We start from the raw sequence: 15,632 nt of genomic DNA, 5'->3' as shown, positions 1-15,632 counted from the left end.
CATGATTGGTTATCAAATGTTTATGTTATTTAAAAATAAAAGTATTGTCCTAGCTGGTTTGGCTCAGTGGATAGAGCGTCGACCTGCGGACTCAAGGGTCCCGAGTTCGATTCCAGTCAAGGGCACAAGCCCGGGTTACAGGCTCGATCCCAGTGGCGGGCGTGCAGGAGGCAGCCAGTCAGTGATTCTCTTTCATCATTGATGTTTCTATCTCTCCCTCTCCCTTCCTCTCTGAAATCAATAAAAATATATTTTATTTTATTTTTTTTAATATATTTTATTGACATTTTACAGAGAGGAAGGGAGAGGGATAGAGAGCTAGAAACATCGATGAGAGAGAAACATCGATCAGCTGCCTCCTGCACACCCCCCACTGGGGATGTGCCCGCAACCAAGGTACATGCCCTTGACCGGAATCGAACCCGGGACCCCTCAGTCCATAGGCCGACACTCTATCCACTGAGCCAAACCGGTTTTGGCAATAAAAATATATTTTAAAAAATAAAAGTATTAAACATCTTATGCCATATTAAGATAAAAAATTACAGTCAATATTTGTATTGTGGGTCTTTTAAGAAGTCAATATATACATGGAAAAATTGGAAAGTTATTCACCAACATATTATTCCTCCATACTGGAATTAAAGATTTTTTTCTATTTTATTCATCTTTTTTTCATCTTTTTTTTTAGTCCTTACCCAAGGATATTTTCGCATTGATTTTTAGAGAGAGGGGAAGGGAGAAGGAGAGACAGAGAGAGAAACATAGATATGGGAGAAACACATCTATTGGTTTCCTTCCACATGCACCCCGACCAGGGCCAGGTGTCTGCAACCAAGATACACGCCCTTGACCGGACTGGAACCTGGGACCCATTAGTCCACAGGCCGATGCTCTATCCATTGAGCCTAACTGGCTAGGGCTGCTCGGCCAGTTTTTAAATATCATACAATGAGCATGTATTTTTTTTTAATGATGGCAAAAATTATTATTTTAGTAAGTAAAATAATTTTTTTGTAAAATCCTCACCCCATTATAGTATGTATTTTATTGAATGAGAGAGAGAGAGAAACATTGGTTAGTTGCTGAGAGGGAGAGGGAGAGAAACATTGGTCAGTTGCTTCCCGTAAAGGCCTGACCAGGAATCAAACTTCACCACCTTTTGGTGTATGGGATGACACTCTTCAACTGAGCCACACCAGGCAGGGCAGTAAGCAAAACAATTTTTAATTAAAATAGAAAACTATATTGGGGCTGAACTGGTGTGGTAATTTAACTGCTCTGCTGAGGTTTTCTCTAGAAGACTTGTCGTAGAGGGGAAAGGAGTCTTACGTTATTTAAAGACTCCTAGTTAATGCAACAGAGGGACAGTTTATTGTCTTTGGTGGGAGGAGGTGCTTCTTTGACTCAGTGTTCTCTACCTTATTGAGCAACAACCACCAGAATTTAAGCTGATTTGATAATGTAAATATACAAAACTTATCTAAAGCCATCTTGGCCTCGGTAACTTCTCTCTTGGATTCTCTTGTGTTGGAGAGTGAGCCTTATTTATATATTTAGTTAGTTATTTTTTTAAGAAAAGTAGTTATTGACTAGTATAGGACTTCAGACAACCTAAAGCTTTGTTATACACAGTACACACTGTAACTGATCCTATTACCACATTCATGTAAGTACTCTATAGTAGTGTGGCCAGCCATTTCTTTGTAAAACTTATCTATTCCTAGGAGAAGGATATTTCAGCCATGTCACGATTATGAAAAAATAACCCAAGCCTGACATAGAAATCCATTTGCCTTGAGATCTGCAGTGTTTTCTGTTCTTGGTCAGCTGAAGTTTCCTAAACCTGCTTGTTTTGTAGGACTTGGAAAAGGAGAGTGACACACCCTTGCAGCAAGTGTCCATTGAAGAAATCCTAGAAGAACAAAGGGTAGAACAGCAGACCAAGCTGGAAAACGAGAAGCTGAAAGTTCAGGCTCTTAAAGATCGAGGTCTCTCCATTCCTCGAGCAGACACTCTTGATGAGTATTAAGTCTTTTGCTCCGAGACTTTTGCTCTTGGGGAGCAGGGGCTCTCACTGAATGAAAATGACGTTCTGGTCACCTCACACATTTGACTAGAGACTGTAGAATTTTGAAAAGTTTTTCTTTTGGATTCTTTCACATATGCAACATGAAGAAATCATGTGGCTTTTTTTCCCTTTTTATGAACAAAATCATTGTCTAAAGAAATAGCTGGATGGACTCCTTTCACACATCACTATGGAGCCAGCAACTACTTTTCTATGTTGCTCTTCTCATCCCAAATTAGAGTTTACAGGGGACAGTCTTCATTTGCTTGTAAATAAAATATGAATCTCAAAGTTGTCATGTTATTTCCCAAGTTTGAGTTGCCTCCGATGAATAAGGAAAATTAAGTTTCTGGTCTCAAAAGGTATAACCAGTCCACACACTGGGATTTCCCCTCTGTCATACTTCCAAGTTGAAAGTATACTTAGGAAGGAATATTTTCATACTAGATATCTTGTGGTCTTCCCCTCTTCCCACTGAGGAGAAAAACACATTTTCAGCCTTCAGGAAGGGGCTTTTGGTAAAGTTGCACAGTTACTGGTTATAACAGCCTCAGGTGTGAGAAACAACATCACTACAAAAGTTGCTGTTCCGGCTTCACCAACAGCTATTCAAAACAAGGTTCCTCTGAGATCCAGCATTTAACTAAGGTGACTTTTTCTCTGTTAATTTAGTTCAGTGTTCTAGCCCTTCGGATTGAATCTTGAGCCTCTTATGCTATTCTCAACAAAGAGGAGCACAAACAAAATGGTGTTTCAGTGGCTGATACATCTCCGTTATTCCTGCTGACCACCCATAGTGATGCCACTTTTCTGGTATGATGTTGACTGCGTGATAAGTGTAACAGGCTGCTTGCAGAGAGGACAGTGTAGTTCAGTGGACAATGTACTGAGCTAGGAGTTTAGGAGTTTGTGTTAAAATTTTCACTTTGTTCTACCCCTGGTACCTTGGGCTTGAGCAAGTCTCTTCTGAATTCTCAGGGGTTTTTTAACTGTAGAATTATTCCAGGCACTTCCTTTTCATAATCTGTTGAGCAAAGATGTCCTATTCATAAGATTTATATGCATTTCCTCTGAATTATTTTATACCACCACATAGACTTAATATTTTATGAGCTCAGGTGTTTTTAAAACTGCCCCAGATGCCTATAAACCATTTGATTGCTGAGCTCTTCATCACTGAATTGATTTTAACATAATTTGTGAAGAAACAGCTGTACTTAATGATTTATCAAGTGTGTTGTGCCTCTAACCATTTAATAACCAGAATTTGTTTTTACTCATACAAAGGGAGAAAAACACCATCACCAATTTTTGGAAAACATGTCTAACTAGATAATATTCTTTGGGAGTCAGCAGGATTACAGCATTTGTTTTTTTAAGCACCACTGTTTTAGAACTTTTGATACATTCAAGGAATTTGGACTCTAGTTAACTAGTTTTGTCAACCACCTTCAACTTCAAACACAATAACAGGAGTTATAATTTATTGTGTTAAAGGAGGAAAAGAGACTGAATTTTAACAATTTCACAATCATAGCAAGGTTTGGGTCATTGCTTTTAGACCTTTGTCCTGCAGGCAGCATCGAAGAATTAGACATAGCAAATGAAACTAGACTACCAGCTTCCTCCTCGTCTCCAGGATGTTCAGTGAAGTGGCTACCCTCAGCTCTGCATAGCCCAGGATTTTTGCAGATACTGAAATCATGCTTTTTTTCCTATTTATACCTTTGTTTTATCTTTTTTATTTTTTAATTGATTTTAGTGAGAGGAAGGGGGAGGCACACCCCCTGACCACTGATCAAACCTGCAACCTGGGTATGTGCCCTGATGGGGAATTGAACCTGCAACTCTTTGGTGTACGGGACAATGCTCCAACCAACAACCGCAGCAGCCAGGGCCTGTTTTATCTGTTTTTGTTTTTGTTTTTTTTAAATATATTTTATTGATTTTTACAGACAGGAAGGGAGAGGGATAGAAAGAAACATGGATGGGAGAAACATTGATCAGCTGCCTCCTGCACGCCCCCTACTGGGGATGTGCCCGCAACCAAGGTACATGCCCTTGACTGGAATCGAACCTGGGACCCTTCAGTCCACAGGCCAACGCTTCTGTGCACTGAGCCAAACCAACTAGAGCCTGTTTTATCTTTTTTTTTTTTTTTAAATATATTTTATTGATATTTTACAGAGAGGAAGGGAGAGGGATAGAGAGAAATATCGATGAGAGAGAAACATCGATCAGCTGCCTCCTGCACACCTCCCACTGGGGATGTGCCCGCAACCAAGGTACATGCCCTTGACCGGAATCAAACCTGGGACCCTTCAGTCCGCAGGCCGATGCTCTATCCACTGAGCCAAACCGGTTTCGGCCTGTTTTATCTTTTAATAATTTCTTCCAATAGGGGTTCCTATGAGACTGCTTTCAAGGGAGACAAATAAGGAAGATCTACCGAAGCCCCTTTCCTGGCCATCTTTATTCTGATATACTTGAGTATAGCAGCATATCTCTTATTCTTCCAGCTGGTCTCTCCCTTTCCTTGGCCTTTGATCTTACATTGCATGCTCTTAGCTAAGTTTAAACCACACTATCTGCTTCCCTCCTCAAGTCTGATAAACTCCCCAAAGGCCCTGAAAACCTAACAATAGCCAGATACCCTTATACTGTCTATTATGGAGGGTTCCTCAGGGAAGCCGTGTCAATGTGAACCTCACAGATATTGCACAGAGGTGAAGAAGACAGGAAAATGGTCTCACAAGTGTTGGCTGGCAGTCCCAGGCAGAGTGTAGTGCAGACAGCAGAAGGCATAGGCCAGCAGGCAGAGTGGACACACCTACTGTGGGCAGTTCCCAACCTCTTGTCTCAGATTCATACATGACATTAATGGTGGCACTGCACAGCTCAAGAAATGGATCCCAGGAATTGTACCTGGCAAGAAAATAGAGGAGAGGGAATTAATGAGCAGTTCCCTACCCCTTGCCCCCCCCCCAAAAAAAAATTATACATACGTACGTGTATGTGTATCTGTGGGGCATTTCTCACCTAAGTCATACTAAAAAAGGTAAACATCCAATTTCCTTTCTCATTAGGAGCCAGCATTCCCAGTGAGGTACAAATAAGGCATTTTGGTTGTAGATGTTGCAGGCTGATGCACTAATGCTGAATCAACCTTCCAACTTGAAGCTAACCAACCCTGCTCCTAATCAAGGAAAGAGTGACAGGAAAGAGTACTCTGAACCTCACCTAGGAGTTAATGTGAGCTGAGCAGGAATGTCATCAGTGATACAGTGCACAAGCCCGTGTGTTGTACCAATGCAAGGACTCCTAACTATGACACTACCTGTTAGAACTAGGTTAAACCTGGGAGAGGTCAAGTTTTTGCCAATGAGACTGAACATGATCAACTTAAACCTAGGTTGTAACCTACTAGGTCTTGATATGAATTTAGTGAGTTATAACCAGCATTTTAAAAAATTGGAATAGCCCCTGGCCAGGTGGCTCTGCTGATTGGAGTATTGTCCAATACATCAAAAGATTGCAGGTTCAATTCCAAGTCAGGGCACATACCTAGGTTATAGGTTTAATCCCTGGTTGGGGCACATATGGAAGGCAACTGATCGATGTTTCTCATCTCTCTCTTTCTTTCTCTCTAATAAAAACAGCCTTAACTAGCGTAGCTCAATGTTTAGAGTGTTGGCTTGTGCACCAGAGGGTAGTGGGTTTGATTCCGGTCAAGGGCACATACGTGGGTTGCAGGTTCCATCTCCAGCCTTGGTTGGGGCAGGTGCAGGAGGCAACCAATTGATGTGTCTCTCTTACATCAATGTTTCTCTCTCCCTTCTCCCTCCCTTCCAGTCTCTCTAAAAATCAATGGAAAAATATTCTCGGGTGAGGATTAAAATAAATAATTAAAAATTGGAATAGAATAAAGAATAGAGTACATTACATAAAATGTATACATGCATGTATAAAATATATTTGTTACTATAGGTAGCTGTTCAGAAACATTTGAAAAACTCCCTTTGTAGTAAATTGTTATATGCTATTACAATAAGGAAAGAAAAATGTATGTCCATTCCCCATCTTTTTTTTTATTGTTTAAAGTATTACATATAGTAGTACATATATCTCCTTTTTTCCCCCATTGACCTTCCCCCAGCCTCCCCTACCCCCTGTCGCATGTCCTCATCCCACCCACCCCCAGTGTCTTGTGTCCATTGGTGTGCTTATATGCATGCATACAAGTCCTTTGGTTGATCTCTTTCCCCCCCTCCCCAACACTCCCCAGCCTTCCTGCTGTAATTTGGCAGTCTGTTCGATGATTTACTGCCTCTGTATCTATCTTTTTGTTCATCAGGTTATAATATTCTTTATTTTCCATAAATGAGTGAGATCATGTGGTATTTTTCTTTCATTGCCTGGCTTATTTCACTTAACATAATGCTCTCCAGATCCATCCATGCTGCTGCAAATGGTAAGAATTCCTTTTTTATAGCAGCGTAGTATTCCATTGTGTAGATGTACCACAGTTTTCTAATCCACTCATCTGCTGATGGGCATTTAGGCTGTTTCCAAATCTTAGCTATGGTGAATTGTGCTGCTATGAACATAGGGGTGCATATATCCTTTCTGATTGGTGTTTCTACATTCCCCATCTTTCACCTCACCCCCTGAAAATCACCTGTGCCCTGGATGGGGCTAGAATTTGTGGTTCTCTGTGCTTGGAACATGCTTGCCCCAGATAGCTGCATGGTCCTTTCCTCACAATCTTCAGATCTCTGCTCAACTTTCACCTTCCCTGACTACCTCTTTTATTTTTTTTTTAATATATTTTATTGGTTTTTACAGAGAGGAAGGGAGAGGGAGAGAGAGTTAGAAACATCGATGAGATAGAAACATCGATCCACTGCCTCCTGCACACCCCCCACTGGGGATGTGCCCACAACCAAGGTACATGCCCTTGACCGGAATCAAACCTGGAACCCTTGAGTCCGCAGGCCAGCGCTCTATCCACTGAGCCAAACGGGTTAGGGCCTGACTACCTCTTTTAAATAGCACTTCCTGCCTTGGCCAGTGTGGCTTGGTTGGGTGTCATCCCATGCACCAAAGGGTTACCAGTTCGATTCACGGTCAGGGCATATGCTTGGGTTGCCAGATTGATCCCTGGTATGGGACATGCAGATGGCAGCCAGTGGTGTTTTTCCTCTCACATCAATGTTTCTCTCTCCCTCTCCCTTATTCTCTCTAAAAATATCAATAGAATACCTTTAAAAAATAGCATTCATCTCTCTCCTCCTACCTATATTGCTTTCCAGCTTTATTTTTCACAATAGCAAGTATCACAATCTGGCATCAATTTTATTTGTTTACTGTCTGCGCTGCTTGACTGCTAAAAATCCTTTAAGGACAGGATTTTTGTCATGTTCACTTCTTTATTCCCACATCTAGAATGATGTCTGGCATATATCAGACCGCAAAGGATGGAAGGATGGATGGATGGATGGATGGATGGATGGATGGATGGATGGATGGATTGGTGGACGGACGGACGGACGGACGGAGAGACAGATGAATATCTAGATGACTGGGAGTATGCAGTCAATTCAGGCTTCAGATACTTCAGAGACTAGAAAGGCACCAAAAGATAAGGACAGCTGGCCGAAACCGGTTTGGCTCAGTGGATGGAGCGTCGGCCTGCGGACTGAAGGGTCCCGGGTTCGATTCCGGTCAGGGGCATGTACCTTGGTTGCGGGCACATCCCCAGTGGGGGGTGTGCAGGAGGCAGCTGATCGATGTTTCTCATCGATGTTTCTGGCTCTCTATCCCTCTCCCTTCCTCTCTGTAAAATATCAATAAAATATATTTAAAAAAAAAAAAAAAAGATAAGGACAGCTGGATCCCCTGTTTTCCTCCCAAATGCCCTCCAGGCAGAACTGTGCTGCCGAGCGTCCCCCGGCCCCCCCATCACTACCACCATTTTGACATCATCTCTCCAAGGGGTCTCCTGGATAAGGAGAGCAAGAAGCTGCTTCATGGGTGCTTGTTTTTCCAGGGCTTGTATCCAGATAAGGGAGCCAAAATCAAAAGTAAATGTTCCTATCCCCCTCCCAAGATCTTCTAGCCTAAAAGAATGAGAAAACCAACCCTAGGAAATGGAGCATATCCGCTACTCACCTATCTCAAACTCAGGGTCAGTCTGCCTGGTTAGGACTCCCCTCCCTGTCAACTCCTTGGGTTCTGCCAAGAGACTTGAAGCAGAGAATAAAATCAGGTCCTTCTTTTTTCCTGTTTTCTACCCATTCCCCTTTACATCATTTTAAAACAGTAAAAATCCCCCTAATTCCAGCCACTCAGTAGCTGTTCCTGCCACTTGCTAGACCCAGGGGTAAAAATGAGCTCCAGACGCCGCTCTGGAAATACAGAGAATTGTGTGGTGTTGGGGCACCAGCCAACCTGTAGCCGGGACTTAAAGGAAGAGAAAGGGCTCAATGCTGAGCATGTCTCAAGGTCAGGAGCCGAGACTGTCTGGGAATCCCATCTCTAAGACCCAATTTTATGGGCGTATAATTTACCTCCTGTAAAATGCACTCCTTTTGGTGTATGAGTTTTAACAGCTGCATCTAGTTATATACCATCACCCCTGCCCCTTTGTATTTAATGTCTCTCTCCTTCCCCAGCCCCTCACAACCACTGGTCTGTTTTCTGTCCCTATAGTTTATGTTGGCAACTAGTTCAATTTCTTCTTAAAATAGTGTGCAAGCTGAATAAAATATCTGGGAGTTTAAATCTATCTCACCAGTCTTCGGTTTGCTCTTCTGATCTAGGCTGTTACGAAGGCCAGGAAACTGTGTGTGCCCTGTCAAACTCCCTGGGCAGAGAAACCTACAGCCTGGCTCCCCTGTTAGAAATGGAGCGTGAAAGGCAAACAAGGGAACCAAGTAAAATTGAATAGTTGCCTAGTCATTCATTACCCTAAAACTTGCTGAGCAACTACTGTATGCCAGGTATATGGAGCAGGCAACTAGTGGCCCCATTTTTTCAGAGAAAAATTCGATTTTAAAAGTTACGCTGTAGCCCTAACCGGTTTGGCTCAGTGGATAGAGCGTCGGCCTGTGGACTGAAGGGTCCCAGGTTCGATTCTGGTCAAGGGCATGTACCTTGGTTGCTGGCACATTCCAGTAGGGGGTGTGTGGGAGGCAGCTGATCGATGTTTCTAACTCTCTATCCCTCTCCCTTCCTCTCTGTGAAAAATCAATAAAATATATTTAAAAAATAATAATAATAAATAAATAAATAAAAGTTACGCTGTAGCCCTGGCTGCATTGTGCCATTGGTTAGACTGTCGTCTCCCTGTGCCAAGGCTATAGGTTCAATCCATGGTCAGGGTACATACTAGAATCACCAATGAATGCATAAATAAGTGGAACAACAAATCGATCTTTCTTTCTCCCTTCCTCTATCTCTAAAATCAATCAAGTTTGTTGTGGGGTTAAGTTAAACTATATAAACAAGAGCACAGACTAGACTGCCTGATTTTGCATCCTGGTTTCTTCGCTTAAATAGCTCTCTGAACTTGGTCAAGCTGTTTACCTCTCAGTGCCTCAAGTTCCTCATCCATAAAACAGGGGTAATAATTATACCAATACTTTGGGTGGTGGTTGTCTTAAGTGAGTCCATGTGTGTAAGGGGTTTAGAACAGCGCCTGGCACAGAAAGAGTTCTCATTGCTAACTGTAAACACCTGCTGAATCCCCAATGCTGTGCCAGGCTTACGGGAGAGATGCCATACCCTCAGTGAACTTGTACTTATAGTCACCCTTGTACAAATAAGAGTAATATCTGTGAAATGATGGCGACCAACTCAGATTAAGGAATTATGTGCTGGATTACATAAATGTATTATAAGGGAAGATAATCAATAATTACCTCCAGCCTGGCTGGTGTGGGTCAGTGGTTGAGTGTCAACCTATGAACCAGGAGGACACGGTTCGATAACCAGTCAGGGCATGTGCCTGGGTTGCAGGCTCAATCTCTCTCTCCCTCTGCCTTCTCTGAAGTCAATAAAAATATTTTTAAAATATATTTTATTGATTTTTTACATAGAGGAAGGGAGAGGGATGGAGAGTTAGAAACATTGATGAGAGAGGAACATCGATCAGCAGCCTCCTGCACACCTCCTACTGGGGATGTGCCCGCAACCAAAGTACACGTTCTTGACCAGAATCGAACCTGGGACCTTTCAGTCTGCAGGCTGACACTCTATCCACTGAGCCAAACCGGTTAGAGCAATAAAAATATTTTTTTAAAATAATAATTACTTCCAATCCAAGCAGTCAAACTTGCCTTAACTTTCTGCTGCTTTCTCACAATGGAGGAAAATACTCTATTCTCTCAATATTAAATAAGCAAATAGCCCTGGCTGGTTTGGCTCAGTGGATAGAGCATCTGCCTGCGGACTGAAGGGTCTTGAGTTAGATTCCAGTCAAGGGCACATGCCTGGGTCGCAGGCTCAATTCCCAGTAGGGAGCATGCAGGAGGCAGCCAATCAATGGTTCTCATCATTGATGTTTCTATCTCTCTTGTTCCCTATCCCTTTCTCTCTGAAATCAATTAAAAAATAAAATTTTTTAAAAAGCAAATACCTTATAAGCAGTCCAAGGTTTGCCCTCACCTCCAGGCTGGCCACTCTTAAGAGGTGTAAAAAAAAAATCAACAGTTATTGATTGAGAATCTATAAAGTATCAGATTCTATACTTTTTAATAATTTATTGAGCATTTATTCAGTGTCTCTTAATGATCAGGCACTGTGCTAAGTGCTAGATATTAAAAAACTTGGAAAAATGCAAGTCCTTATGGAGTTTACAGATATGTAAAAACTAGGGAACTGTTTGGGGGAGGGGATGTATGGAAATATCAAATATCTGTACTTTCAAGATTGCTGGCCTAGAACTACTCTAAAAAATTAAATCTCTTAAAAAATGGAGGAGGGGGAGACAGGAGCAGAGAAAGGGGCAATAGTCTTATTGATACTGTGACAAACATCCATCAAGGAGGCCCAAAGGGAAAAGTATTGAAATCTAATTAAGAAGTAGGATGTGAGCCCAGCTGGTGTGGCTCGGTGGTTGAGTGTCAACCTATGAACCAGGAGGTCACAGTTCGATTCCCGGTCAGGGCACATGCCCGGGTTGCAGGCTGGAGATCCCCAGTAGGGGGTGTACAGGAGGCAGCCAATCAATGAGTCTCATCATTGATGTTTCTATCTCTCCCTCTCCCATCCTCTCTGAGATCAATAAAAATATATTCTAAAAAAAGAAATAGGGTGAGGTGGGGCCCAAAGGGAAGACCTTGAGACAGATAACACTGTGAGCTGCCTTGAATGAGAATGCATGCATGGGGCAGACCACAGACAGGCACCTCAGCACGATGCTCAGCATGTGCCTGTCTGCTCAGCATGGCTGGAGAGGAAAGCCAGGGTGAGAATTCAGAGGCCCAGAGACCAGGCTGAGAAGTCTAGATTTCATCTCAGGGACTCTTAATGTATTATTACCTCATTTAAACCATATAACACCCCCCCCCCAAAAAAAAGGATTACAAAAAGAAAAACAAAACATCTCTCTATTCTACAGATAAGAAAGTTGAGATTGAAGAGCAACTCCAATCATAAAGTAAGTGGTGGAACCAGGATTGAAGGTCTCCAAATACAAAACCTGTGCTTTCTCCGCTCCAGTTCACAGTATCCTCACTACCATCCCAACCAACCCAAAGGCAGGTGCTGTTGCCTAGTGCTCGCCTGCTCTGAGCCAGGGCCCAGACAAGTTCAAGGTCCCTCTCCTCAACTCTCAGGAACCTGCAGAGGAATTAATCTTCCACCACAACCTACAATTTCATGGCTGTTCCCCAGGACAGCCAGCTCTCAACCCTCATCCCTTCTCTATGTTGTTGGCCATTTGTTCTTCCTGGGACACCCACACTCCATCCTTTATCTCAAACCTGGCTAACTCCTTCTTGCACTTCCCACACGCAGCTCTCATGTCACTTCCTCACAGAAGCCGTCCATAACACTCCTCTCTCTCCCTGTGTAATTAGGTGTTCCCTCCCTTGTACTTCCAAAACCCCTCATCTGCTCTACAACTTTCCATATTGGGTCATATGGTTCATTTACCTCATAGCTGTAGAGACACAGTGACACTCAATAAAGGATTGTTGAATGAATGAATGAATGAATGAATGGAGTCTTCTTTTCTGCCCTCCCTGTCTCCCTCCCCTGGCCCTAGGCCTTCCTCTTCAACACTCTGCACAGCCTCAGCCAGATCTCTGGTATCTTCCTTCTGACCAGTTGTGTCCATCTGATCACCCTGGGGGGCTCTGCCCTTATCAAGAAGCAAAGCCAGATACAGATGCCATCCAGAACCAGAGGAAATTCCCAGACCTCTCTCCTCACTTTAGTCAGAGAGGCAGAGTAACAGTCATTCGGCCTGAGGAAAAGAAAGCCTTGGCCTGGGGAGGTCACCAGCACCCTCCTCCTTTGAGTCAATGGCGCCTCTGACATCAGCAACAGCCCTATGCCTCAGTCCTCCAGTGTCCCCACACCACCTCCTCCCCTCTCACAATGGCCATAATTCTCCTCAGGATGGCAACAGCGGGGCCTTGAACATTATCTGCAGGGCCTGTCCCATAATAACTCCCTCCCACCACCTCCACTGGGACACACATGTGCACGAGGGCGCACGTGTACCAAGAAGGGAGGAGCAGCTGTCTCAGCAACCACCTGCACCTTCTCCTTCCAAGTCTACGAAAGGCAGAGCCCCCATCACCGGCCCCCCTCCACACAATGAACAACAGAGGCCAAGGCCTCTTCCTTCATCCTGTCTTCCCTTTGGGGCTCTTTGAGGGCTGAGAACAAAGCCCATAGGCAGATTTCCTAATTCAAAAGACATACTTGCACCCCCAGCTGCTTCCCCAATTGATCATCCAATAGAGAAGGAGCAAGCACCTGCTCTTGTGACCTGCTTGAAGCTGAGTGCTGGGGGGTGAGGGAGCTGGGGGTGGGGGTGGGAGTGGGGGGAGGCACCTGCCTCAGGGACAAACAGTCCCACAGAAGGAAAATTGCACACACAAACCATTCCACAAATCAGGACGGAGAGATGACGCTCTAGGGGTGTGAGTCAAAGGAACAAGTCATTCCAGAAGGAAGGCTGCCTGAGGAATGGGCCAGGGGCCTCCGGGCAGCCACTGCTGGCCCCTTCCCACTGCTTCACCAGGGATTGAAATGGGGGGTGAGGGCTCCAGGCACCAGGCCTGGCTTTGAGCAGGTCCTCTCTTTCATCCTTTCTAAAGTGAGGAAGACAGTGGGAGGTGGTGGGGACCTGCTACTGTTCCCCGATTTTTAGGCCTTCCCTCTGCCTCCGGGCAGTGGTGACAGGGCAGGGAACTCTCACAGGAGGAAGGCCTGGGCCAGGGGCAAATCAGTGTTATTCTCTTGGCCTCCCAATATTGTTGCCAGGTGAATCTGGCTTAAAAGCAACTTCAAGGCCCACCTTAAAGGGAAAAGATTTCATCAGAGAGCAGCATGCAGGCTGGGCAGGTATGTGGGTATGCTCCCCCTGCCCCCCACCACCGGTGGTGGAGTATGGGAAATAGCAGAGAGACTTTGCTGCCTCATGATTAGAGCACAGGCCCCCAGAGTGCAGACTGGAGTGAGCACCCCAGGACCCTGTCTTCTCAGCCGCTCAGCTCATGCCAAGAGCTTGGGGGCAGCCTGTCCCGCCTGGGTACTCGGGGAGAGTGTGGGTAAGGATGTAGGGCACGCCATGCCCAGGCCCCTCTCCTTGGGTCTCTGGCCAGTTCTATCCTCTGCTTTGCCAGCTTACGGGGACACAACCCTGAGGTATCATCCTTGAGCCAGCACAAACCCCTAAGAAGGGTGAACTATCTCTGACTAGGGCCTTGGTGAAGTTGTTTATATAAATGGCGGAGTAAATAATAGACCGGTTGAACATACGAAGTGTCTGGGGGCTGCTGTAGGAGCTGTGAGAAGATAGAATAAAGGTCAGGAGATTTGTGTTGCTGTCCCAACCCTGCTAGTCTCTGGACTTTGGGCTCCTCATCCAGGGTCTGGATGGCCTCTACCAGCTCCGACCCCCTAAGTTCTTAGCAGACACCCTGGGCACTGTCCGAGGCGGCATCTCCCTAAGCACCATGTGCAGTTCACAGAGCACCTGCAGAGCAATCACCTGGGAATGTTTTTTAAATACAGCTTTCAAAGCCTCAATTCTAGACCCTTTAAGTCTGGAGTTTCTGAAGATGAGGGCTAGAAACCTGTTTCAAACATTCCCCCATGTTGGATGGCGTCTGCATTCTTTTAGACCGCCTTTACCTCGGCTGCTTCCTCTCTCCCCTCCATCCACTGAGTCTGGGTCCAGCCTTTTCCTCCTTTCTGGCCCTGTTCCACCCCCTTCTCTCCCCACAAATGGCCAAAGCAGCAGTGTGAAGCAATCCCTCTCTCCTTGACCCCTTCCTTTGAGCAGTGAGTGATGGCTTTTTTATCTCCTGCGATTAACCGCAGCCTTCAGCTGGGAGCATTTAAGACGCAGAACACAGGGTCACAGCCACATCTGCGGGACCCAGAGGCAGACCTTGACGGGCTCGGGAAGGACGGAAGGAGCCGCCTTTGAGAGCAGAGGCAACAGCAGCTGCAGCAGCTACATTACCGCTACTAGCCGCCAGGAAACAATGCTCCAGGCAACGTTTAAGCTATGTGCTGGGAGCTCCTACAGACACGTGCGCAACATGAAGGGTGAGCTCCCTGGGGGAGAGGGCGCTTGTGGTGGTGACCAGGACTCTCAGGCACCTGGCTTAGTGGGGAAAACACTGGAGGGGGGCAAGCCACTCAGGTTCCGATCCCAGCTGTGCCTCTTATTGGGCGAGTCTTACCCCTTCTGGACCTCACTTTTCCCACTGGAAGAACGGGGCTGGAGATTAAGATGCCTTTGTCCCTTCTGGGTTCTGTAATGTCTGGTCTCCCCTCCAGGGCTCCAATCTTCCTTGAACTCTCCCTGACTTAGCCTCCCTCTAGGATTGGTCCCAAGGGTAGCAGGAAGGACTAGCCACAGTGGTAGAGGTAGGACTAAGCCTTGACTCCAATGAGCCATGCTGGCAAGCCTAAGACACGGGCAGGGAAGAGGAGGAGGGTGGAGAGAAGGAAAAGGGGAGTAAGACAGCAGAAGAGCAAAGACCCACCTGCTGGCAGCTACACAGACCCTCAGGGACTGGTGTCTTCAATTCTGCTGTGGCAGGATTTTTCTGGTGTGAACAAAGCTTCTCTCTTTCAAGAGGGAAACTCTGGTGCAGCTCCTGCCTCCAGATGGGACCAGGCAAGCCAGCCCAGGTGGAAGGCAGATTTCTGGGCCCTGTAGGCAGCCTGGTGCAGTGTAGGGAGCCCTGGACTGGGAGTTGACCTGGCTCTAGTTCAGGTCCCTGCTAGAAATCTGTATGTTCCTGATCAAGTCACTTCCCTCTCCCAGCCAGTTTCCTCATCTGCAACAAGATGAAGAGGAGGAAGGGGC

General features: G+C 45.3%; 1 protein-coding gene across 3 annotated transcripts in view; it reads left to right on the top strand.

The window, feature by feature from the left end:
- LOC308245534 (U6 snRNA-associated Sm-like protein LSm1) overlaps window positions 1-15,632 on the top strand; it is a 29,720-nt gene that overhangs the window by 8,940 nt on the left and 5,148 nt on the right. For 2 of the 3 annotated variants that reach the window (XM_080662948.1, XM_080662947.1), the window contains one exon: window positions 14,633-14,863. In XM_080662948.1, the coding sequence (XP_080519074.1) occupies window positions 14,633-14,863 (231 nt within the window). Of the gene's footprint in view, window positions 1-1,861; window positions 2,720-14,632; window positions 14,864-15,632 lie in introns of those variants that run through there. The other variant, XM_080662949.1, reaches the window with a different exon arrangement.

The sequence above is a fragment of the Plecotus auritus genome (genome assembly GCF_963455305.1).
Source record: "Plecotus auritus genome assembly, chromosome: 3".
NCBI lineage: Eukaryota > Metazoa > Chordata > Mammalia > Chiroptera > Vespertilionidae > Plecotus > Plecotus auritus.
Note: the sequence above shows the minus strand (reverse complement) of the source record. Positions and strands in the feature narration are given on the sequence as shown.